General features: G+C 43.0%; 1 protein-coding gene across 1 annotated transcript in view; it reads right to left on the reverse strand.

The window, feature by feature from the left end:
• The window catches only part of ANK3 (ankyrin 3), a 508,469-nt gene extending 484,448 nt beyond the window's left edge, over positions 1–24,021 (reverse strand). The window contains exon 1 of the mRNA XM_075000144.1: positions 23,941–24,021. Coding sequence (XP_074856245.1) covers positions 23,941–23,973 — 33 coding nt within the window. The 5' untranslated portion in view covers positions 23,974–24,021. The remainder of the gene's footprint in view (positions 1–23,940) is intronic.
• Between the last annotated feature and the right edge of the window lie 3,686 nt (positions 24,022–27,707).

The raw sequence follows: 27,707 nt of genomic DNA on the forward strand, positions 1-27,707 counted from the left end.
TAAGCCACTCTGTACTGGACAGGGAAAGATGAAAGGAAACAGTGAGGGAGGCATCAGACACCAACAGGTGCTGAGCCCATGGATGATGATGATGATGATTTCACTTAAAGTTTTCCCAGCATTCTTTTGCTTTCCTGTTAGCTGAGCCCCAAAGAACACAGCAACACCTCTGATGGGAAAACACCAGAGGTTCAGGGATTTGAAGTGTGTAGGTGAATCACTTCATGTCCTTGGGACTTCTTATTGGAGGGATATCATGTGCTCTGGGAGGCATTCATTACAAAAGTACTGGATGATTCCTAGAACCAGCTACCAATATTTCAGCTAAGGAGATCCTGTGCAGTGAAGCTCTCAGAGCCTCTTCACATGTATGCTTTCTGAAACTACACACAGGAAGTCACTTAGGGGCTTACAACAGCACACCTTTTTCAATTTTCATTCTAACCTCCAATTCTGCTTCAACATGGAGCGACTGAATTAGTGTTTTAAAGGTCAACCACATAAATGTGTCAGTTTATAAAACACACTATGCAGACAAAACTATTTTAACATTCTTTATTTCACAATCTAAATTAATGACTGACTTATAAATTTGGAGCTATTCCATTAGACATACAATGTTCTTTGAAGGGTCCTGTGGCACCTTATAGACTAACAGAAAAGTTTTGAGCATGAGCTTTCGTGATCACAGACTCACTTCATCAGATGCTGGTCTTGGACCAAGACCAGCATCTGATGAAGTGAGTCTGTGATCACGAAAGCTCATGCTCAAAACTTTTCTGTTAGTCTATAAGGTGCCACAGGACCCTTCGTTGCTGTTACAGATCCAGATTAACACGGCTACCCCTCCGATACTTAATGTTCTTTGAGAATATTTCATTTGTGGTGCCCATAAATCCATATCTAGTTAATACATATTTTAAAAAATATATATAAAAAATTTTAGAAAGAGAGCTGGGCAAAAATTTACTTATTTATTTTGTTTTTTCAATTAAAATAACACGAGAAAAGAGGCAAGGTGGGTAGGGTAATATCATTTATTGGACAACCATCTCTTGGTGAAAGAGTCTTTCAAGCTACACAGAGTTCCTCTTCAGCTGTGCAGAGGTTGAAAGTTTCCTCTCTCACCAGCAGAAGTTGATCCAATAAATTACATTACCCCACCCACCTTGATTCTCTCATATCCTCTGATCAACACACCTGCAACACCGCCAACCACAAATAAAATAAACTATTATTAATGTACACTACATGCTATGCATGTATTAAAAGGCTTGTTTTGAAGATAAGACAAAATATTTAAACCGGGATGCCAGAATTTAGACTCTATATCAGGGTCAGCAATCCACCCGCACACATACCAAGAGTGACATGTGAGCCGATTTTCATCAGGGTGCAAGGCAGAAGTTCAACCCCACCCCTCCTCTCGTGCAGCTGGGTGCTTGCTCAAAGCCATGCTACGTGTGGATTAACAAAGGACCAGCTAATGCCACCAACCACCACCTAAATGGTAACTCTCTGCATCTTTATTTATTAACGAAGCTGTTGTGAGTAGGACTACTAAGTGACTTTAAAAAGTATCACTGGCACTTGGACTGTACATAGAGGTCAAAAGGTCACATTTCACCCACTCCATACTTAAGAACCTAAACTCCAACAGAACATACTGAGCAAAACCAATTCACACTGAAAAATTAGATTTCTTCTAATTAAGTATTTAAATATGGACTGAGAAGCCTAATTTGAGGTGCGCAGGCACAAGAATTGTGGCCAACAGTTTCTAAACTTGTGTACATTTAATGTAAATTCAAGCTAACCAATGCAAGTTTAGCAGTCATTTTACCAAGTAACTAACTTTTAGTATCACCTTGAGCTACCAGACAAATCTAGTACAAACTCGTTTCATGCAAAATTACCCATTTAAAATTTAAAAGCACATAAAGAGAAAGGAGAATAAATTAGTTTAATCAAAACTGCCACAAGCAGAAATTGTTACCATAAATTACTCTTGAATTACAAGAAAACTATAAACTTTAGAGCAGTGGTTCTCAAACTTTTTGGCCCGTGACTCACCCCGCTCAATCCAAACCTTTCCATGGACCACCAGCCAATCAGCATTGAGGATAAAATGCCTTTGTTTATCTCTAAATAGCTTAAATACTAAATTATTCATATTAAAGCTATAGCTGTTATAGCTATAGCTGGAGCAATAACATAAGGGGTATATAATATGCAGGAGCCACTGAGCTACAAAAAAATCAGTTGGGAGCCACACAAGTAAGAGGCAGCGCCCCACAGGCCAAACTAACTCTTTGGGGTCCTAGGGTTAGTAGATTTTGTGGGGCCCACTAGGCTCTGGGGTGAGACCAAAAATGAGTGGTTCAGCATGCAGGAAGGGGTTGCCAGAGAGTGGTATGGGGTGGGGGTCTGGGTGGGAAGTAGAGTGTGAGAGCAGGCTGGAAGTGGAGGTCTGGCTGGGAGGGACGGACAGAGGGGGGGTGCAGGAGCGGGCTAAGGGTGGGTGTGTCTAGAAGGGTGGGAGGGTTCAGAGCTGTGGCAGGGACATCTGGCCAGGAGGGAAGGTGCAGGAGAGGACTGAAAGTTTGAGGTCTGGAAGGCAAGGAGGCTGCAGCAGTGGGTGGGGGTAGGGTGTTTGGCCAGAAGCGAGAGTGCAGGAGCAGGCTGGGGGTGGGAGGTTCAGGATCTGGGCTGGAGGACCGTCTTGGAGCTGACTGGGGTCAGGAGAGCTGGGCAGGAGGGGGATCCAGGAGCCGACTGGTGATAGGAGAGTCAGGCAAGAACTCAAGACAACCTCTCTTTCATTTAGAAAATGTGTATTTCATAGTCCAACTAATTCTCTGATTTTAAGAAAATCTCTGTGGCCATTGACCCTCTTGGAAGTCTAATAACTCTTTCTTCATCCCAGCAATCAAATACAACATATAACATGTATCTCACTGGCCAAACCACCAACTTGATCATTTTTATATGCTATAAAGAACAGCTCTAACGTTTTCTAACTCTTTCAATGCCTTAATTAGGGCTGTTAAATATTTTACACACAGTGTTATTAGGACTCAGCTACTATAAACATTTAACAAGAGGAACATTTTTTTCTGTTCAGTGCTTTCCATATATTAATAAATACGTACTGTGTTTTGGTTTTTTAACTTGTAACTTGTATATAAGGTTCATTGGCAGAACCAGTTCAAAGCAAGTCATCTTCCCAAAATAGACTGATCTGTGATGCTACAATAATGCATTTAATTGTCAACATTAAAATAGAAAAGCTGCGTCTACACGTGCTGCTTTTTCCAGAAGCAGCATGGTAATGAGCAGTTGGGAAGATGCTAATTAGTCATGGATGTAAATTTCCCATGCCTCATTAGCATGTGGCCACGTGACTTGGAGTCCAGAAGAAGCTCTTCCGGACGCTAAAATCCATGTGCAGACATGCAGCCGACAGGGATTTTCCAGAAGGAAACTCTCCTTCCGAAAGACCCCTCTTCTGCAAAATTTTGAGGGATCAAAATCAGCCGGATGTTTTCAAAGCAATATATCTGAGGGTCAATGGATAACTCCTGTTCTTGCACTAATGAATCACACATTTATATTACATATTTAACTCAGTTCAAGTCAGGGAGCAGCCTGCCTGCATTGCACAGAACCATAAAAATGTAGGGCTGGAAGATATCATCTAACAGGGCCACCTGTGCTGGGGTGGGAATAAGAACATACAGGCCACCCCGGACAAATCTTCCCTTAGCCTCTTCTTATAAACCTCCTACAACAGGGATTCCACAACATCCCTATTCCGGTATTCATCTAGTCTTACAATGACAGTTTTTCCTAATATCTAATCTAAATATCCTTTGATACAGAGTAAGCCCATTATTTCTTGTTTTGCCTTCAACAGACAGGGAAAACAATTCATCAACATCAAATATATTAAGGGCTTTCACAAACAAGAAGACTTACCAGGACCTACCAATCTACCACTCATCTTCTCTCAAGACTAAATACACTCAAGATTTTTTTTTTTAAGTTTTCATTATAGCTCAGGTTTTCTAAACCTTTTGGAGGTGCACATTTGATCCAGGGTGTCTGATGTCCAGAAATTTAAAGTCAGTTACTACTACCTGTCACAGATGATTTCAGGAATACAAAATGAGATGCAGATCTCTGTGCCTAACCTTAATTAATTTCACATTTATTTGTGCTGTATACAAATGCCTATTAGAATTTACTTAAAAATAATATGATGTGAAATACACACTTTTCCACTCCAACAAATTCTACTTACACTTACATATATTAAAGTATTACTCTTCCCATTAATATTTTACTAAGCATGCAATTATCTATTTGGCTAATGATTGAATCCTGATCACAAAACTACATCACTTAATTGGGGCTGAATATTCTTTATTCACATGCATGGTGTATGCTCACTGTAAGTTAATGGTGCCAAGACACAAAATTGAATGAATGGAGTTTTACTATGAACTTTAATTCAAACAGGATCAGTCTCTTACGACCAGTTAACATTTTCCTTTAATAGTAGTTATTCAAATACAAGTGATAACTACTACTAATAAAAAACAACAGTCACTGAGCAATTATATAGTTACAAAACTTCTACTGTGTTGAGTACCATTACGAGATTTATTACAATGTTACCTAATTTCTTCAGTCTAACAAGTATAGCTGGCAGTGAAGCAAAGTGACATTAAATGCAATGTAGATGCCTATTTCAGGTCTCAAATTGGGATATATTTGCAAACATTAACACCTGCATGGCCAGTTCACCCTTAAATTTTTAAACAATAAAAAAGTCTTAGTTTGTTTATCATAGATAGAATATTTCAAATGGGTTCATGGATAATGATCTACAATTCATGGGTAACCCATTTGAGCAATTCTCTTTGTTATATTATTTCAGGCATACCAGACATTACTCATTAGTATGCACCATCAGAGTTGTGAGTAGAAAAGTCAGAACAGATAGGAAAGAACTTAAAAAAAATAAAATTCCAGGAGGACGGAGACCATCCATATTTATCAGGTAGCACAGTGTACAATGCTTTGTTAGTATCGCCAGTTCAGAAGGATGCAATGTCTACTATCAACCTCTAAAAAGTTTCCTCGCCTCCATCCTCCTGCCCCCACACCAAAAAAACAATTAGCCCTGGGGTATGTACAAAAAATGATACATGTGTTAACTAGAAATGAGGAAATACCATGGAAACAATACAAAATATTCCCTCCATACTCAGTCAGAAATGAGTTAGATTTCAAACAGGAAGTTAGCAGGCAATCTTCCAAGAGTAATTACTCTGCATGTGTACCTATATTTACACTGTAGCTTCTTCTGAAGGTCAGTCCCACAGGAGAAATAAAAGAGATCTAAATAAGACATGCAGAATATGGTTTCTTGAGAACATACAGAATTCTACAGATAACCTTCACGTACCCAGATACAGGCACTAAAAAAACATGAGGAGCAGCAAACAGGCTCCACCTGTATTCATCTCAGCAGGTGAACAGGTCACAGCAAAAGGAATTATTTAGAAGACAAGCAGTAGCCATGTATGTGACCAAAAAGTTGCATTAGTTGTTGTCAAGAAAATGGAAAATAATTGTTTGAAAACAGATTGTCTGCTCTGAGCCCCATCCTAAATTTCTCTACTGGAAGTATAATTTATGGTGTGTATGTTTTATTTGCATCCACGCAGTGTGCAGCGGCAGTTAGTAAGGCAAATAGGATGTTAGGAATTATTAAAAAAGGGGATCGATAATAAGACAAAAGATATCATACTTCCCCTATATAAAACTATGGTACGCCCACATCTTGAGTACTGCGTGCAGATGTGGTCTCCTCACCTCAAAAAAGATATATTGGCATTAGAAAAGGTTCAGAAAAGGGTGACTAAGATGATTAGGGGCTTGGAACGGGTCCCATATGGGGAGAGGCTAGAGAGACTGGGACTTTTCAGTTTGGAAAAGAGGCGATTGAGGGGCGATATGATAGAGGTATATAAAATCATGAATGGTGTGGAGAAAGTGAATATAGAAAAATTATTTACCTTTTCCCATAATACAAGAACTAGGGGACACCAAATGAAATTGATGGGTAGTAGGTTCAAAACTAATAAAAGGAAATTTTTCTTCACACAGCGCACAGTCAACCTGTGGAACTCCTTGCTGGAGGAGGCTGTGAAGGCCAGGACTCTATTAGGGTTTAAAAAAGAGCTTGATAAATTTTTGCAGGTTAGGTCCATAAATGGCTATTAGCCAGGGATAAAGTATGGTGCCCTAGCCTTCAGAACAAGGGCAGGAGATGGATGGCAGGAGATAAATCACTTGATCATTGTCTTCTGTTCTCCTTCTCTGGGGCACCTGGCATTGGCCACCGTCGGCAGATGGGATGCTGGGCTGGATGGACCTTTGGTCTGACCCAGTATGGCCTTTCTTATGTTCTTATTTGAATTTATTTTAATATAAACCAAAGCAGTATTCAGCTGGGTTCAATGCACAATGATCCTTGGCGCATGCTATGGGTATTAACATTTGTATCTTGGGGACAGGAAATAGAGATAAGATGCTTATCAGCCCTTGTGGATGTGTCACACATCTATTACAAAATAGCCTAGATAGCAGGAGCGTGCAAAGTAGGGGGTGGGAAATTTTGTGAGGGGGGCACAGTGCAATCTGCTCCCCCTGTGCCTTGCAGCTTCCACTGCCTCCCCAGCCCTGATTTCTCCCACATGATCACTAAGTAACCAAAGGGAACCACCCTGCCCCCCCCACCATCAGTCCAATCAGCATGTGCAGAGGCCTGAGGCAAGCACCAGGGCAGCCAGAAAGTTCCTGGATTGAGAAGGGACCCTCCTGGGGTCTTCACCCTAAGCATCCCTCCCCTCTTGGAGCACCCCTAAAGCTTCCCAGCACCTCCTTCCTGTGCCTCTCCCCCACACCCACTTCCTATGGTCCTCCCACAGATTGAGGGGGCAGCTAATTGCAGGGTCAAAAACAGGGGCATGACTTAAAAAAGGTGCTCACCCCGCTATAAAAAGACTATTAGTGATTATAGCTACACAGATGATTAAGTCAAACATGTTTAGACTGAGGGTCTTAAACATTCAATAATTAATGAAAGGGCATTATCACATACTTTAAAGCCAGAAGAGATCGTCATGCTCATGTAGTTTGACCTCCTGGATCTAACAGGCCACAGAAACTCACCCACTCTCTCCCCACTATAATAGGCCCATAACCCCAGCCAAGTTACTGAAGTCCTCAAAGCTCGATTTAAAGACATACAGTTGCAAAGAATCCACCATTTACACTAGTTCAGCCCAAGAAGAAAACCCTTCCTGTGGGTGTCTGGAGAGAGCTATACTCTCCATCCTTTCCTCAGTGCACAGTGGTCCCCATTCTTTCCTTGTTTTCTCTTTATTTGTATGGTTAAAGAACCCTTTTTATTGGTATTATTTCTTTTTCAATGTCCAACTCTTCTTGGCTTTTGGCAGTTCTCACTTTATCCCTAAATTTTCTTAACTTCAAATGTAGTTTTCCCTGCTCACCCATTCCTTGTAGAATTTCTTTCCTCTTTTCATAACTTATTTGGGATGCTTGTTCAACCATTTTGATACACAGCTCTTCCCTGTGAATTTTTCCCCTTGCTCGAGACACTGGTTTCATATAGCTTCTGCAACTTTGAAAAAGCAATTCCAAACCTCCTCCACATTCAGATCCTTGAGTTGTTTAGTCCAATGCACTTTCACTTTTTCAAAGTTTGCACTTGGAAATAAAAGGCCTTAGCTGCAGACATAATTTTATTAATGTAATTAGTTAATGATCACCTGAAGCAAGACAAATGTTCTTCTGTGAGATACTTGCTACTTACCAATAATAAATCTAAAATGGCATCAGCTCTTGTTGGTCTGGTGACTATCTGTGAAGAAATCTGTCAGTTATCACATCCATAAATTTCTGTGCAATAGCACTATTAGTAGCACTTGTCTTCCAATGCATATCTGGAAAATTGAAGTCCTTCATGTTCACTTATTCCCCGATAGTATTCATTTCATTAAAAATATTGAAGAGGTCTCTATCCATACCTACTACATCAAATCATGGGGGTTGGCAGCAGACCCCAAGCACTAGCCAGCTGGTGCCTCTGTTACCAAGGTGACAAACTATTCCACCCTCTATTTCTGTCATTCCTGAACAGTACATTTCCTTCAGTACCTATTCTCCAGCCATGACTACCATTCCATCAGGTAACTGTTATCCCTGTAATATCCAGTTTCTCTTCCTGCACCAGTAATTCTAGTATCTCCATTTTGTTATCCAGGTTTCTTGCATTGGCAAACACACATCTTCATTGTTTCTGGCTGACTTAACCCCAACTCCTCATGCACTTAACTATGGTCATTTCACTACAAGTATTGCCAACCTCTTAGTGCCTATACCAATGACTACGCTCCTTCCCTCTTCTATTCCTTATTCAGTTGCACTGTCTTCTCTTCCTTGATTTTCCTCCTGCTCAATGGGAATCAGAATGCGTAGTTTAAAGCTCTTTTAATTAGTTGTGCCAATCTCCATCCCAGAAGTCTTTTTCCTTCCCTACTCAGGTGGAGTCCATCCCATAAGAACTATCCTATGTCCCTGAATGCCCCAAGTGGGTGAACATGCCAAAACTCCTTATAGCATCACTGCCTAACCCAGGTCTGTGGATCAGCTAATCTGGCTTTGCACTTACTCTCTTCCACTACAGAAAGATTAAATCCCAATGAAGCTCACCTGAGTTTCCATTTATTTAAGACCTTCTCCAACAGCTGCAATCTTCCTTGATGAGTTCCAGTGAGAATCGAACCATATCCCACATGAAGGACAATCAGTAGATTCTTTTCTGCTCCCTTTAGCATTAGGGATATTAATGGTTAACTGATTAGCTTCATCCTACTGGTTCCGGTTAACCAGTAGGGGCTGGAGCAGTTGCAGGCAAGAGGTTGCTCCAGGCACGTGTGGCTGGAGCAGCCCCCATCTGCTGCAGATGGAGTTGAGAGGGCATGCTGGGAAGGCTGCTCCAGCCCAGCCAAGCTGGAGCGGCTCCCCTGCTGCAGACAGTGGCTGCTCTGGCTAGATCACCCATGCCCACAACACACCTAGGGAGCCAGGAACCAGGACTGCTCCGGCCCAGTAGGAGCATCCCTGCCCACAGCACACCATGGAGTAAGGCTGCTCCCTAGCCACCCACCATTTATAACTGGTTAAGCAGTTAAGTGGTAGGTTTACCTTCCACTTAAACAGCTAACCAATTAACTGGGATTTTACATCCATAATCTCAGGTCCACAGGTCCATATTTTAGCTCCGAGAAGACAACACATCTTTCACATTCTCCAGATCACAACTGGTGGCAGGCATGTCTGTTCTCCTTAGTAAGAGTTCCCAGCCGGGTAGACCTGCCTCTGCTTGTTCTTGGCACAATTCTCTGACCTTCCTCTCCCTGCTCTTTCTGGCTGCAAGATGATACTAAACTATTCAAAATAGTCAAGACGAAAGCAGAACGTGAAGAACTTCAAAAAGATCTCACCAAACTGAATGATTGGGCAACAAAACGACAAATGAAATTTAATGTGGATAAGTATAAAGTAATGCACACTGGAAAAAATAACTCCAAGTATACATACAATATGATGGGGGCTAATTTAGCTACAACTAATCAGGAAAGACATCTTGGGGTTATCGTGGATAGTTCTCTCAAAACATCCACACAGTGTGCAGCAGCAGTCAAAAAAGCAAATAGGATGTTACAAATTACTAAAAAAGGGATAGAAAATAAGACTAACAATATTTTACTACCCCTTTATAAAACTATGGTACGTCCACATCTTGAGTACAGTGTACAGATGTGGTCTTCTCACCTTAAAAGAAGGATATTTTGGCATTAGAAAGGGTTCAGAAGAAGGGAACTAAAATGATTAGAGGTTTAGAACAGGTCCCATATGAGCAGAGGTTAAAGAGATTGGGACTTTTCAGTTTAGAAAAGAGGAGACTGAGGGGATATGACAGAGGTATATAAAATCATGAGCAGTGTGGAGAGGGTGAATAAAGAAGAAATATTTACTTGTTCCCATAATATAAGAACTAGAAGACACCAAATGAAATTAGTGGGTAGCAGGTTTAAAACTAATAAAAGAAAATTCTTTTTCACACAGTGCACAGTCAACCTGTGGAACTCCTTGCCAGAGGAGGCTGTGAAGGCTAGGACTATAAGAGAGTTCAAAGAAGAGCTAGATAAATTCATGGAGATTAGATCCAAAAAAGGCTATTAGCCAGGAGGTAGGAATGGTGTCCCTGACCTCTGTTTGTCAGAGTCTGGAGATGGATGGCAGAAGACAAGTTCCTTGATCATTGTTTTCGGTCCACCCCCTCTGGAGCACCTGGCACTGGCCACTGTTGGCAGACAGGATGCTGGGCTAGATGGACCTTCCCCTGGCTAGAGGGGAAGTTGACACCTATGTGTAACCCACATGTTTTCATGATTTTAAGCAGGCCCATCAATTAAAATGGCATTTGTCACAACAGTATATAGTGTGTCTATCTGCATTTGCAGACTTGGGCCCTAGATGTTAAGATTTTACTCCTCAAGCTGAATTTTAATTCAAATATTTTTTACCAAAGGAAAGATATTTCTACCATGCATGACAGGCAGAGGCTTTGCCCCTGCTACCACATATTTTCAAACCATAAGGAGGCATGATTCAGCCAGTCTATTCTTACAAGGGCCTCACAAGTTTCAGTGCTCTTTTGTCTGTTTTATTACCTGCCTGGAAGTCACTGTTCCAAACACATGCCATTCCATGCTCACTCTGTGTGACACTGCTGGCACATGCTAATTCTTTTAAATGGGGATTGATATATTCAGCAAGGCATTTATGTCATGAACAATGCACCCCCTCCTCTGACAGCCTTTTATTAACAGAAAGTCTGACAGAGACACACAAAGACCTTCTTCCAGGTTTCCTAGGGAAGAGGCAGACTGTACCTGAGTTTAATCAGTATCACCCAAGTCCAGCAGTCCCACACCCTAACCTTTTACTTCAGGGCACTCTCAACCACTCTCAACATGGATTCCTTCCCTGGAATCAGGGCCCCCTGCAGAGCTGATGGCAGTGTAATGGCAACTAGTGGAGTCGAATCTGGGACTTCTAGAGCTTAATACACGAGACTCTACAGTGTGAACTAAAAGCCAGCTGACTATTAGCTAAGGCTGTAGATCAGCCTCATAATTCTCACTGTAAGTAGTCTTGGTGCAACTAGATAGGTCAGTACACCACAGCCAGAGCTCCTACCTCCCATGACAATGAAAATTGACTCGTGCGCCAGGATTGCTGACCTCTATTTTTATGACTAAATGTCAACCCTGTGAACTCCAATCTCGCAAAAACTGGGTTATGTCAGGTCAACAGATCACTAAAATTAGGATTCTGCAATAGAAATGTAAGACTTGAGTTTCAAAATGACCCATGAACAACAAGAAGTCTTGTGACACCTTATAGACTAACAGATATTTTGGAGCATAAGCTTTCGTGGGCAAAGACCTGCTTCATCAGATGCAAGAGTGGGGGAATGGTTTCAGAGGGCTATTTAAAGAGTGGAGTCCCAGTAAAAGGCAGAGCCAGAGCTGACAATGTCTATTCAGCAAAAATGACCCAAGTATCTTCCAGTTCCAGCTGTACTAAGTGGGAGCTGCAGTTTCTCAACACCTCTGAAAAAAAATTAGACAATTCCCAATTCTGTTGATGCATGGCAGGATCCAGCTTCTCACAACCGTAGGAAGTCTGTCACACCAACATGAAAGGAAAATAGTGACAAAGGCCAGCAAATACAACACTGACTAAAGATTGTGAAATACGCATCAATTCTAAATGCATATTACACAGTTATGGTGATACAACTTCATTTTAATTCAACCACTGCAAAAGACTATCTAGCATACAGTCACTATATCTGAGGTGTTCCATCCCATTATGTAACACAGGATTTCGTGTACACGCTACTTCTAATGCAGGGATATGTATTCAAGTGGAAGCGAAACCTGTTGGTGCATTGTGCATACCAATATAAATTTAGCAGTGTTCAAGGTTCTTAAAGTCTAGTAATCAGGAAATGTGAACTCGAAAAAAGTAAGTACTGGACTTTAGGATGATTAAAAACACCGATCAAAGCTTTGAGTGAATAGTGCAGCTGCACCTGCTACACTTACATCAGCAACAGCTGCCATAAAACCATGAACAAAAGAGTTTTATAACCATATATAATAGCACAGCCAATATATAAAGCATTCAAGTGATTCATTTATACTAGCCTTACGCTTGGAAATTCTTTTTCAGGCACCAGTGTCCCTGTGCAGAAAACAATCTACTTATTTTGCTAAATTTCCAAATTAATCTCTAGTGTACGTTACTGAATTGACACACAAAAATAAGCAGATGATAAAATTACAGTTGCCCAGAGCTAACAGTTCTCCTTCCAGCAATCTACCTGACGTTACTATGTTTTGACTCACAACTGAACTAAGACTTTTAAGCTAACTGTGAACATGCAATTAAAATCACCACAAAACCTAATTAAATAAATAGCTGTGCTGCAGCAAATGACTGACGTCTCTGTTATGATGTACTGATTTGTTGCCTGAAATGCAGTAGAGGAAAAATACACAAAAATCCTTATTGACAGAAGTCCAGAAATACGAAAAGAAAACTAGTTAAAGGTTACAAATGAAGTTAGTCTTTGTAAGAGGTGCTCTATTAAAACAATCTGGTAGGCCAACATAATATCTACTCTTACTCAAAAGTAAGAGTGCCCATAAGGGAAGATTATACTAATGCAACAATACAATTCAGCCAGCTCCCCTGGAAAAAAATCTCCTACGTAGACAAATCCTTAGCTGTAGCAGCAATAAGGGAACACATTTGTGGCAGAATGGATGAAGATGCAAATAGTAAGAACACACAGAAGTCTGACATGGAGCTATGTATCACAATTTGTTAGCATGCAAGTCCACTAAATATACAGGAAAAGTAAAAATCACTAGTCCTTCCTATCTTGCTAGCAATTTGGATTCTCTTACTGATATCTCTTGGAGTTTTTCCATTAACTTCAGCAGACCGTGATTTCCACCCACCCTTACATTTGGAAAAGACTGTTCCCTTGTGTTATGTGAAAATTTTTGAAGTCAAGCTGTGTGCCTGTGTGGTGTCCTGGTAGAAGCAGATTTAGTGGTGCTGACAAAAATATAGTCTCTTTAACCTTGCATAATTGGCCAAAAAAAAAAAAAGCCCTTGAATATTTAATGGAATTAATCAAACATGACAAAGTGTGCAATTTTAGTTTATTACTGCATGCCTCTGGGTGTTGTGGAGAGGAAAAAGGAGTGTTTTGAACTTTCTGAGAAGTGCAAGCATAAAATTATCATCTATACTAGAAAGTTTCTAGTTATTCTGATTGCAATTTATCCTCTCACAATTTCAAACGTCATTCTATTTTTTTTTAAAAATGCAAGGCCTTTTTCAGGCCAATCTCAGATTTATTTTCTCTTTCTTTCTTCATTTCTTCCTTCCGTCCTACCTTTCTTAAAGAAGACTTGCCGTGCTTTCTCACTAGTTGGTGTCTCTCAACTTATTTTCATTTTTCTTCTACTTGTCTTCACTATGACTCAGTTAATGACTGCATGTAGACCATCAGACTTCAAAAATCACACCAAAGTAGTAGTACTATTTTTAATTATTTGTAATATACTTTTTTGCCTTTATCTAGGAATTAGGTGACTTCAATATTCCAGCACCGATGTGCAATGGTGGCTCAGCCATATGTAAGCTGCAGTGAGGAGGATGAAGAAAGTGTCAGTTTACCCCTCCCCGCCCAACATTTGAGTAGCGTTGCAATCCTACTCACTGAAATTTGGCCAAGTGGCTCATCTATCATGACATCTTCCTAGGTGAGTGAGTTAAATTTAAAGGTGCATTGTCTAAAAGTTCATTGTGCATGAACTGGTTGCAACAAGCACAATGGCAATCAAATTATTTCCTACAAATCAAGGTAATCAAAAGCTAACAATATTTATTATTCTTTTATTCATTTACAAATTATTGGAGAGAAAGGAGACTTAAAACAAGCAAGAAGTTTCACCTTCAGCATCAATACAATATATGAGCAAAATATCAAAGGGGGGGGGAAAAATCTACTGATCACATAGAGAAGCAGAAGGAAAAATGTTAACCTTTCCCTTTTGACTTACACCAGTAACAACATGACAGTGAAGCTTTGCAATGAAGGAGCCCATTAAAAGCAAGAGAGGCCATACAAGGCAAGGATTCTGAATGGCTAGCCTGAATACACATTCATGTATGGATTTTTCCTTTTCTAACTAGTTTGAGCCACAATTCAACAAGTTACAGCAATAGACTACATACATTATCTGTTCCTTAGAGTGCAAACATGTGACTATCATGGTATTTGACAAAATTAAAAGTTTAATAACCCACTTTCTGGGCACTCTGACATTAAAGTCTATGGAATCAAAGAGACGCTCACACATAAGTTTATTCACCTAAAAAAGTTGCATGTGGATGTGCTTAAAGAACCAACCCCAGATGGAACAGGGATAGCAACAACAGCTAGTAGAATCCAAACAATTTTATGAAGATGGCAGAAAACACACAAAACTTTCAGGGAAATTGAGGGGTTGGATAATTGATATTCCTCTAATTACAGGCTGCTTAGATAAGCAGAAGGGGCTGCCAGAGGGAAATCACATTCCTGGAACAGAAGAATGAAGCAGTGGCTATAATTTAAACTATTTCAATCAAGAGCTTGGCAAGAGGATATTAAAGAAAATTGGTAACCTCAAGAATAAGGGCTAAATTACTGAATTAAAAACTGGTTAGCAAATAAGGTGGAGGAAAAAAGGAAGAATAAATGGATAATTCTCAGCTCAGAAAAAATAACTGTAGGGTGTCCCAAAGACCAGCATAGTTCAAAGTTTATTAACTTTCTGGAAGGCAGTGGACAGCAAGGTGGAAAAGTATATTAATAACAAAATTAGTCAACATCAGACTGGATGGAGAAAGCCTCAAGAGATCTAATGCACAAGAGAACAACTGGTCTTGTGGTTCAGGCACTGGTATGTGACTCAAAACGTTCACTTCCCAATCCGGCAACAGATATAAACTGGGCAAGCCATATAGGTTGTGATCCTCCAAGCACACACTTGCTTAACTTCATACACACAAATATAAGCACATAAGAATAGCCATACTGGGTCAAACCAAACCCACCTCGCCCAGTATCCTGTCTTCTGACAGTAGCCCATGCCTGATGCCCCACAGGGAGTCTAAAGAACAGGTAATTATTGAAACAAAGCAGCAGAAATGTAACACTTTAAAGACTAACAACGTGCTACATTTCTGCTGCTTTGTTTTGTTGGAGTACAGACTAACACAGCTACATCTCTGTTACTAGGTAATTATTGAGTAATCCCTCTCCCGACATCCATTTCCAGTATCTGACAAACAGAGGCTACACTGTTCCTACCTGAATTTATCTAGTTATTTTTAATAGAGTCAAAATCTTTTTGCCTCAGTTCCCCACATGTAAAATAGGGACTTTCTTGAATCATTGAAACTTTGTGACATTACCAGCAAAGAAAGAAAGAATCACAGGGAAGACAAATACAGGTTTAGTAACATGCCGGATGTTTTCTTGTCATATGTTTATTGGGATTTGACACTGGCAGCCTGTGGATGCCTTGCTCTGGGAGACTGAGTGAGAAATTGGAAGACTGATGGCCAATTATGCAAGTAGTTTTTAGGGACTTACCTGACCTCTTTGCTCTCCCTTCAGAGACTTGCAAGGCTGGACTATGGTTGTTTATTGAAGGAACTGGGGTGACTCATACCCACTTTTCGCAGGGTTTGTGCGTATATGCTACTCAGTTTTTGATTTCCCATGTTCACTATAGAAGGCGCTTCAGTCTCCAGCACTGGAAGGGACAATGAGGATCAACCTTGGAGGTCTCTCCTATTTTAAATAAGACTGAAGAAGTGGGTCTGTCCCACGAAAGCTCCTCACCTACTAAATTATTTTGTGAGTCTTTAAAGTGCTGCATGACTGCTGTTTCGTTGTTGATTAAATATGACTGTATTCTCACTAAACAGTGAAGGGTTAAATCCCTGAGTACTTCTGAGGGACTGATAGGTGTGTAATGTTGCTGGGTAGTACATTGAACACCTTAGTTAGTAAGGCACTCTCTGACCTCCTAAGCCCAACTGTTTTTTTTTTTTTCCTGAGAAGGGCAGCCTGTATCCCTATCTCACTGTTTGTCAAGTGATCTTAAATTACACCAATATGAGCTATATGAGTAGACAGAGGACCACCACATTTATGCTTTCTTAATTTATATTTTTATCCTCGTGAGTCTAACAGTCCTATGGAGGAGAGAGGAGCTGCAAGATTTCTTTCCCACAAAACAATTAAATATAAAATAAAAAAAATTGAGAAAGATTAAAGAAATGAGAACCATGTCCAACTTCTCCTGTTTCTGAAGAGCCTCAGCAAGCTTGCCTATACAGAGTAGTAGCAAAGTGACCCAGCATTACTCAGATGTGTAAGTGAAGTGAGGTTTTTATTTTCCCCAGTCATTCCCCATTCCTGCTGGGTCTGGGGAAAAAAGCCACAGCTACAGCTACAGCTGCAGCTGCAGCCCCAGCCCAGCAGGAATATAGGGGCTGGAGCTGGGGCCACAGCATTTTCCCCAGGCCCCACCCCAGTAGTAGTGAAGTGGACAACTTGGAGCTGCGGCTGTGGCTGCCACTTTTTCCCCCAGGCCCAGCACAGCAGTAGGGTCAGGGCTGGGGACTGGGACCATGGAAAAGAGCTGCAGTGCTGGCACGGTCCTGAGGAGAGCAGCTCAGTGGTCCTGGCCTGGGGCCAAGGCATTTTTCCAGGCCAGCATGAGCCTGGGTGGGGGGCAGGGCCATGGTTCCTAGGGCGGGGGGGTGTCAAATTTTGTGGGGGAGTTGTGAAGGGCAGCGGGGACCCCCTGCACAGTGCTGTGGTGGAGCGCTGGGGGCGGCGTAGAGGAGCCACGCTGTTCCCTGAGCTCACTGTCCCCCATGGTGAGTCCAAGTATGTTGTTCCTGGGTTAGGTGGACCTTTGGTGTGACCCAGCATGGCTGTTCTTATGTTCTAATTGAGCAGATATGTCATGATGCACATTTATGCTAGAGGACATTACACTTCCAAGGTAGCAGGAACTTGTCAACAGCCTTAAGGACTGTACCAGCTGCAGTGATCACTGGAGTGCTGGGCTCTTTCCAAACAGGCTGAGGCAAAACTTCTGTCTTCCTGAGGCTCACTTTGAGGCCAAAGCAGTGAGCAGAAGTAACAAAGTGATCAAAAAGTTCCCATACATCCTTCACTGAATGAGCCAACAATGCACAATCATCAGCAAACAGAAGTCATTCATAATCATAATACAGCCACAGCAGCTGCTTACATGGAATAGCAATCTTAGAAAAAAGATTCAATATATTTTAATTATGTTTTAGTGAAATTTGCACCTGGAATCATGAACCAACCACACCAATTTACTGGGCAGGACGAGCTTCACAGACTAACAGAGGAGCCAGGACACAGCTGGAGAATTTCTGGACTACAACATTGCTACACAAATTTCACCTGATTAATGCTTAGGCCTTTTAAAAGTCTTGTTATTTGGCTGTAATTTACCCCAGCTGTTTTCTAAGAGCCCAGTAAGCAGTGTAAGTGTTGATGATGCTGCTAGACAATATTGATATCCCATGGTCTGGCAAATTCTCTTGTCTGGCACTGGTCAAGTCCCAAAGGGACCGGATTAGAGAGGTTCAACCTGTATACAATGGCACAGTAGTCTGAGTGAAAATAAGATCACAGCTGAGACAAATAGTAATGTTACCCTAGTGAATTACGAAGTTCAGATAGTAATTTGAAAGATCAAAGAGACAAAAGAAATCCACAAAAAATGCCCAACCCTGCCAGACAATAGGGCTACATCTACACGACAGCAAACTTTCAAAAGAAGGTTTTCCTGAAGATCTCTTTGGAAAAAAATTTCTTTTGAAGAGCGCAGCCACACACAAAAGAGGGGATCGAAAGCTCGATCTTCAATTTCAACAGAGTGTCTACACAGCCCCTGCTCTCTTGAAAGAACGGGTCTGGGATTGAAATATCCAGCACCATGAGGACTGCTCTTTCAAAAAAAGGGACAGTGTCTACACATTTCTTTTTTGTTTTGTTTTTTTTTTGAAAGAAGCTTTTGAAAGGAGGCACTCTTCCTGCTCTGGGAGTGGAAGAGGGCTTGCAGAAGAAGAGCCGCATTATTTCAATTTTGGATCACAAGAGCACATTTTGTGTGTAGACACTCCCCCTGTTCTTTCGAAAAAGGTCCAGATTTTCAGAAAGAACTTGCTAGTGTAGGCATGGCCCAGGAAAAAGAAGGCATCCATAGAAGATATCAGCTAGAACGCCCCCCAGCCCACAGAACTATGCATTGGAGGAAAACTGAGGCAAAGTTAAGCAAAGAGACAAGGCAGAAAGAGAAAGGACAATTCTGGTGCAAGCCTGCAGAGACCACACATCTGCAATTGTGAACCACACATTTCCATCTGCAAAATAAGCAAATAGATATTCTTACCATGGGAATTTTAATTGCTTCTGAGTATTCTGGTAACTACAAAATTATACTTTACCATTCTTCATATCACCAGAATTCCTTAATGAAACTATAATCCCTTACTCTCTATTTAGACCCTATGCTACCAGCACCCCCAGCTTCCTTCGAGATACCACCGACTTCCTCAGGAAACTACAATCCATTGGTGACCTTCCTGAAAACACCATCCTGGCTACCATGGATGTAGAGGCCCTTTACACCAATATCCCACATGAAGATGGACTCCAAGCTGTTAGGAACATTATCCCTGATGAGACCAAGGCACAACTGGTGGCAGAGCTTTGTGACTTTGTCCTCACCCACAACTATTTCAGATCTGAGGACAAATTATACCTTCAAATCAGTGGCACTGCTATAGGCACCCGCATGGCCCCACAAAGAGATAAACTCTTTCAAACATACAGTAGATACGTTTTTGTGAAGACAGTGATGTCCCTTTTGCTTACCTCAACAATTTACTCAAGGGCATTTACTTGGGTGTCAATATGTATTTCCTTATTTGTAAATACCCTTCCTGTCTTATTCTAACACATATACTTATCTGTGGAACCCTGTAGACTGCTGAAAGAATGGACACTTTTCTTTCTTATTACATGGCATGAGGGAGAATAGAGCTGTGATTGGCTTGCCAGTAAATAGAATTAATCATGCATGGCTGGGCTATATGTATATTTGAGGTTTTAAGAGTCACAGTTAAAACAGCTGTGGGTGTTTTATTGCAGCAGACACTTGCCCTCGATAATTTCATTGGACTTTGGCTCACTCCCTAAATACAGAGGCTTTAGAACAACACGTGAATGTGTAATAAAAGACAGATTACACCATTTAGAGCACTCTGAGAATCAGTCATCTATGCCAGATTTAGCATATATTGGCCTCAGACACCTGAGGTCAGCAGCGTCCAACAGGAGTTCAAAGATCGCCACACTTGTGTTTGTCATCTTTCCACATTTGCCACATTATATTATACAAAACTTTAGAGAGACAGCCACTCCCCACCCCTCCCCCCAAATAAATGCCCTCCTCCAGAGCCAGACACCCCCCCCCAAGTCCCCCACATTCTAATTCAATGTCAGCTACTCACCAGAGCCATCACAACCACTGCCACCACGCCCTTCTCCCACCAAGCAGTGGGTCATGTGCATGAAGCAGGTGGCTGGCACTCCTGGCAAGCGGCTCTCAGGAGAAGCTGCATTTAAAGACCCCAACAGCCACATGCAGATCAAGAGCCATGAGTTTGGTCACTCCCTGTATTTGCCACAATGCAGCATCCTAGTCACCATATGTGGCGGGTGGTGAACATATCGGACACCGCTGCCTAAGGTCTTTGAAGCCCCAGTGCTCAGCTGTTCCCTAAAAACAAAACAAAAATAACCCACAACATTTTGTCTAAGGTAGCTTTTGTGGATTACCCAAAGCCTGAAGAAGGTCCATAATGAATGTTAGGTGCAACTAAAAAAAATCCATACATTTATTTGCAATTTCACTTTAAAAAGTGTCTTGGTGTCTCTAGAGCCATCTCTAACTTTGTAATCTATAAATTGTCAAATTCAGGCTCCACCTTGACTGTTTTATAAGAGAGGTTATTGATTTCAGAACAGGAACTTTTATAAAACCTTTTGCTGTATTCACACAAATATGCAGTTTTTATTTTTGACACATTGAATGAACAAGCCAGTGCAAAGCTAGTCTAGTGACACAAAGAACAACAAAGTATAATTTGTGCAGTCACCAGAGCACTGAGAAGAAATGACAATTTCCCTGTTAAAAGTACCTATTCATGTATTTTCAATATGATAACTTTTTGAAGGATTATCTGAAAGGTTAGTTGTGTCTATATATCCTTCAAACAATCATTTAGGAACTCTGACCATGCAGGAAGATCCACTGTCCTGAAAAGGTTTCGTGCTTTGGGACTCTGATTCAGCAGAGCACGGGCAAGTGGTCTTCACGTTTAAGTTCATGAACACCTTACTGAATTAGAGGCTGCAAGTGCTGGTTTTAGGTTTGAAGCCTTAACTATTGGTCTTTGCTCTTCAAAGGCTAAAAATCATCCTTTCATTATTGATTCATAAAAAAGGATAACAAAAATATGAGGTTCTATACCCTAAAATGAAACAGATAATGATAGCAGTCTTCAACCTCCTTAAAAGGGGCTCTAAAGAGGATGGAGAGAGACTGTTCTCAGTGGTGACAGATGACAGAACAAGAAGCAATGGTCTGACGTTACAGAGGGAGAGGTGTAGGTTGGATATTAGGAAATACTATTTCAGCAGGAGGGTGGTGAAGCACTGGAATACATTGCTGAGAGAGGTGGTGGAATCTGCTTCCCTACAGGTTTTTAAGTACTGGCTTGACATGGTCCTGGCTGGGATGATTTAGTTGGGGTTGATCTTGCTTTAGGCAGGGGGCTGGACTAGATAACATCCTGAGGTCCCTGCCAGCCCCAGGATTCTATGAAACTGAAGACCTGATATTAACTATTTTAAGTATCATCAAATATTGCTAAAACCACGATATCTTAATGGTCAGAAAGATTCTATTTGAGGGGGAAGAAAAGAGACAGAGAATAAAGTCTAAAGTTATAATTAATCCAAGGTGGATAATATTACAGTTTCAGTTTTAGTTAAAAGAGGCTCCAGAAGTTCTGGGCACGGTGCCAAAGTTTTTACTTTTACCGTACTTTCTTGGTCTCCTTCCCTCCTACCAGTCTCCCTCCCCACCCCCACAGAAAAGTTTTGTTCAGCTAGTCTGTGTAGAATACATGTAGTATCCAGTACAGGTTGTACCTCCAAAAACCTACACACACTGGTCCTGATGTTGCCAGACCAGAGAGCCCCGGAGCTTAAGGGCAGGAGGGCCAGCTAGGATCAGGGACAACAGAGTCAGCAGCCTGACTGGAGGCAGTATGCAGCTGGTGGCAGAGCCTCATGTCAGTCCCCAGCAAGCAGGGATGGGGCCCAGAGTCCCCTTAGCAATGCAGGGCCGGAGTGGGGAAGAGCCCAAAACAGGGTGCCTGTAGATAGCGATAGCGTGCAGCAGGTGGTGGACTTTGGGGTTGGTGGCAGGAAATCTCCCCTGGTCCATCTAATTCTCTTGTTTGGAACAGGGTCAGTTCCTGGATGGTGCTGAATCAGGGAGATCCAATCCGCCCTGAAAACGAAAGTTTATCTCCTACCCTTATGGGAGACAAGAGTTAACAAGGAATGTTCCATTTGCGTGAATTAAGAGAGAGCAAAAGGAGAGAGTTCAGCTGATGTGATGCAACGTTTGTTAGAAGAATGAGGAAAGTCTGTTTCTGGAAAAAACACAAGCCACATTACAATTACAATACAGCAGTAAGATCTGGTGAAAGGAATTGGGTCTGTGCACATTCAGTCAAGGAAGTGAGGCAGCTGAGCGGAAAGGAGTTCCAGGATGAAGTAGAGCTATCACTAACCTCTTCATGCACCATTTGGTAATGACTGAACAAGTATTTTCCTTCAAACTTTCCCACTGTGGCAGCTCCACCAGCGGTAGCAACAGTGTGAACCAACGGTCTGCGTTTTAACTAATGTATTATGCTGTACTGATCTGGTCAGTGCAATTTAGATAAAATGATGGAGGATGTTGCTACATTATTGCTCTCACAATTACTACCAGTAGGGAACTGCAGTGGAGATAGCAATGATGGAAAGCATCTAGTATAGACTGAGACAACCAGTTGAAGTTTACATCTTGTAACTATGGCACCTGGTTTGTTTAAAACCAAAAGTGGCAACAAAAGAAAAAATATTTTATTGAAAACAAAAAAAGGTTGATAAAGAGTTTACTGAAATACAGTTTTTATATTTAACAGTGTAAATAAATAGACAAATAAATGCAGAACTGCTGTACACGAGATTTTCTCATTAGAAAGAGAAGGGGTACAGGAAGGATCAATCATCTTTGGACTGCCCTTCTTTTAAGCACAATCTGAACCAATCTCTGTTCACAAATACATTTAAAATTGTACTTGGTTGATATATCCAAACACGTTATAAGTAAGATACCGAAACATCTAAAGGTGCTTTGCTGAGCTATGCAACAATATTTTTTTCCAAAAAGAAAAAAAAAAGCGCATCTGGATAAAGAAAAGTCTAGTGGTTAAAGGAATGGGAATAAAGGACACTGAATTCTACTCCTAACTGGTGTGTATTACAAAAATACTTATGTTCAAAAACACGTTTATAACAGTATCTTTCTTCCTTAACACAGGTAAATGCATCTGTGATTACATAATTCCTGCACACTTTGGGTGGGGGGGAAATTAGATGTCCCTTATTTTAACTCGAGAAATCACTTTCAAAAAGACTGCAAAATACAGTTTGACACTGTATGGAAAACAGGCTTGACATATGGGGAACTCAAATCACTAGGAGAGTGTAAGTCCTAAGGAGAACTTCAATGGTACTGTCAAATGTGCACACCGACACAGGAGCTGTACTGTGTCAGAACATGGTTCTTTCCCACAAAGAGTAAGACTCCCCAAAAAGGCATTTGGAAGTGGCGTAGCCCAGTGTTTGGCAAACTGTTCGGCGGAACAGGGCTGGTCCATGACCAGCTTCCAGGTGTGCTGTGAGCGCCGGACACTTTTTCCAGATGGGAGGACGACGGACTAGAAGTTCTGTTCTTAGAGCCCGACACGACGTTACTCCCTCCCGGCCAGGAGAGGTGAGGAAGTGACTTTGCTGCTGGGCTGCCACATCGCTGCAGGGACGTTTCAGAGGCGCTGGGCAGAAAAACGCCGCTGCGCGTCCCGCGGTCTCGCAAAGTTTCACGAACACTGACCAGGAGCCACACGCCAGGAACGACCCTCTGGGCGTCTCGCTGCCCCCGACTCCCCTCTCTGGGGCTCGCTCCCCGCCGGGCGGACGGGGGGACCCAGCGAGCCCGGCCTGGTGTGCAGGCGGCCGGGATTTCACGCCCTGCAGGGATTGGGTTTCGGAGCAGAGACTCGCTCACCCGCGCAGCGCGGCACGTCCTGGCCTCCCTCCCCCGGGCCGCCGAGCACCCCGCGCCCGCCAGGCCCTTCCCGACCCCTGCCAGAGCCCGCCCGCCTGCCCTGCCGCCCCACCTGCGCTACCTGCCGCCCCGTCCCGCCAGCCCCACTCCGGCGCCCGGGCAGCGGGCTCACCTGATCCGCGCCGGGGGGCTCGGCGGAGGCCATGCTGGGGGGCTCGGAGGCGCTCGGCGCGGCTCCCCCTGGGGGGCGGGTAGCGCGGCCGTGCAGCCCGGGCGCTCCCCTGCGCTGTGGCTGTAACTCGAGCGGCCCCGGAGCGCGCCCGCCCCGCCCCGCTGCGCTGCCCTGCCCGGGGAGCGGGGCGCGGCCTGGCGCTGCGCAAAGGTAAAGCGCTGGGAGGGGAGGGGAGCGGCGCGGGGGGAGGGCGGCGCGGGCGCACGTGCCCCTTGCCCGGGCGGCTGCGGAGGGGAGTTCGCCGCCCGGCCCGGGGCGAGCTGCTTTGCAAGGGAGGGACTCCTGCCCGGGGCGCTGCGGAGCTGTGCTCAGTCCCTGGCGGCCGCGCTCCCGCTTTGCCGGCCGGGGGAGGGGGAGACGCGTCCCGCCCCGCAGCGGCCTTTTCCTGGGGTTACTGTGACTCAAGGGTGCGCCCGGCAGAAGCGCTGCGGAGGGCGTGCGCCAAGGGTCACTGCCTCCTGGCAGGGCGTGCGCGCCGCTCCCCGTAGTCCCGGCTTCGGAGGCAGCTTCGGCGGGCACAGCTTGAACATGAACATGAACAGGAGAGGAGGCAGCGGCGGAGCTGTGGGGACATTTACTCCTTGCTGTGCTCAAGTGGTTCCGCCTGTGGCTGGGCCACACCCCTAAAAAAACCTGCTGCCCTGGGGGAGGGAGGCTGGGAGGACTCTGCGAATCAGCTGGGCCGCCCCTGAATCTCTCCGGGGCGGCTGCCCCAGCACGCGGCTGACAGGTCACATGGATGGAAACGCCAATAATTGTTCACAAGAACTGAGGGAGCCAGAGTTTAAATAACCAGCTCGGCGAGCGCTGCTTTGCAGTGGAAATTTGTTGTCCATGTCCTAGTTCAGGAGTTCTCAGGCCTCAGACCAGAATCCCGAAGACATTCAGTGCAGCACTAGTGATTTCACGCAGAAAAGTGAAGCACAAGTGGAAGTGTTTGTGGGAAACTAGCTTTGTGTGTTTGTTTGTTTTGGCTCCTTTATTACTAACTGCCAGTCCTGCCTACCCAGCCACATAAACTGCATTGAACCATGACACAGTAGACCCCCGACGTACATGAAATTTGACTTACATGGGGTTGTGCAACTCCTGTGTAACTGGGGGGAGCCAGCAAAATGACCAGCGCAGCAGTGCTGGCCTGTTTTCTGTGAGTGGTGGGCTGCTGAGCTCTGGGCTCCCACCCCTGATAGGAGCCAGGAAACTGACCAGCACAGCAACACTGGTCAGTTTCCCCACTCCTTGAGTGGCAGAGAGCTGGTGCCTGGCTCCCAGCTGCCTGCCACTTCCAGGAGCCAGGAAACTGAGCAGCACAGCTCCCTGCCAGTCAGAGTCCCATTAACCTGAGATGTGCAACGTGACTGCGTGCATCTCAGGGTTCTGCTGTACTGGTAGGATGACAAGTATCAGAGAGGTAGCTGTTAGTCTGTATCTTCAAAAACAACAACAAGTCCTGTGGCACCTGTTAGTCTATAAGGTGCCACAGGACTTCTTGTTGTACTGGTAGGCTGTCTCTAGGCTACCACTGGTACCTTTGATATCAAGGATACATTGGTAATTGACTAGTAGAGTTCCAATTGTATAAACAGCACCAATACAGTGCATCCACACAACATGTACTAGACTAGATACGCATATTTCATCACTTATTGTCAGTTGTGTAATCTTGATATGTTGTGATCTAAAGGTTGTCTACACTTACAGCACTGCAGCTGTGCCACTGTAGCACTTAGTGAAGATGCGACCTATGCAGATGGGAGAATTTCTCTTATCAGCATAGGTACGCAACCTCCCAAGAGCTATGATGATCGGAGAGGAGCTACCATCAACATAGTGCTGTTTGCATGTGGAGTTCAGGTGGTATACCTGTGTCACAGGTGTGAATTTTCCACACGACAGATATGTTCACAGTGGAGACCAGCTATCAGACTTTCTTGAATTAGTGCCTCTCCAACTCAGAATGCGTTAACGTCTGTCTTTCCTCAGCTCCAGAATAATCTCTTACCTGCCACCGCCCGCCATCTTTACATCTATCTTTTGTGTATATAATTGGATAATAATATTACACTTGAGGAAAGAGATGCAGAATGAAAGCATTAAGGGTTTTGGGGTTTTAATTTCTGATCATGAAACAAAGTAACTTTGTAACTTATATAAATAAATTATGGATGTTATCTCCAGATTTTTAAGATATGCATGTTCCCATCCTATCATTAGTGTTTATCAGGACTCAGCAATTTTCTTCAGATCCACATGTTTTAAACCAGTAGTAATCAGGCATGGGTATAACTCTGATTATATATGAATCAGCTAAATAGATCCCATAGATCCTCATATCTGTTAGCTCACCTGGAAGAGCATCTTGGGAGCTGGAACTGTATCTTGCAGGAAGGAAGGAAAAATTTACTTTCTTTGTTTCACTAAAGGAATTTAACCCAGGCTATGCCAAACATTGTATAAGATTTACACATGCAATCATAGTACATTTGATCCCTCACAACACTGTTACCTGAAGTTTGGGGGATAAACATAAGACAAAAAGTGATGAACAGATCGAGGAAGCTGGGGAAGCCAACCCTGCAATAAAAGGAGCTGTGCTTCACAACTTATGAGTTATTCCTGCCTAGTAAAAGGAATGAGACTGAAAAGAAATTATAGCTCAGCACTTTTTGCCAACAAAGCTATGTTGGGTAGGGATGTGATTTATTATTTTTTTTAAATCAGCATAGCTATGCTAGGAAAAGTACTACTGTAGAAGCAGTTACACTGCCAAAACTTCCACTGACCTCCATAGAGTCAAGATTTTACCCTGATGCAAGAATAAACTAAGCAGACCAAAACAACATTTCCTCTAATACAGATTTAGTTTCTTTCTAATCAGGACCTTGTATATTGTATTTTAATTGGTTTTAATATATTTGTGTTATTGCCTGGCTTCTCCCTGGATTAGCCCAGTATATAGTAAAATCACAAGCTACGTCTACACTAGAGGGCTTTGTCAACAAAACCCACAGAGCATCCTCGCTAAACATGCATTCTGTAAACATGGTGTCGACAGAACTTGGCACTTTTGTTGACAGCCTTCTGCCCCCTCCCCCCCCCCCCCCCGGCAGGCAGAATGCCTTCCTCTATGGACTCTGTTGACAAAAAAAGGCTATGTGGATGCTCCAGTGGGCCAGTTGTCAACAGACAGGGCTTCCAGGTCCCCAGGCAGCCCTGTCTACTGTGTGTCCAGTTGATCGTTCTGTTGAGAGAGCGGTTGGGCAATCTTGCTACTCTGTTGACAGAGTGGATTGATAGAGCAACCGCTTTCATGTGTGGCCACAATCTGTCAACAGAAGTTTTATTGGAAGATCTCTTCCAACAGCAACTTCTATCAACAGATCACTCTAGGTAAACATAGCCACAGTGTAATGTACAGGGCAATATGTGAACTACTCAAAATGCTCAGTCATAGCTCACATTCAAATAGTTTTGGATGAGTTATAGAAGATTATAATTATACATTTAAGGACATGGGACTAAAGTTGATTATTTCCAGCTTCCATCCTTTTGTTTACTTTCGAACACTTTTCAGGATTATTTTTGCTTGTTTTACTGTCAAGCTGTGAGAAAGCTAGGACAGGGATCTGCAACCTGTGGCTCCTGAGCTGCATGTAGCTCTTTAAGGACTTCTTTGTGGCTCCTGATGCTATAATTGCAAAGTTAAA

This window comes from Carettochelys insculpta, chromosome 7, assembly GCF_033958435.1.
Source record: "Carettochelys insculpta isolate YL-2023 chromosome 7, ASM3395843v1, whole genome shotgun sequence".
NCBI lineage: Eukaryota > Metazoa > Chordata > Testudines > Carettochelyidae > Carettochelys > Carettochelys insculpta.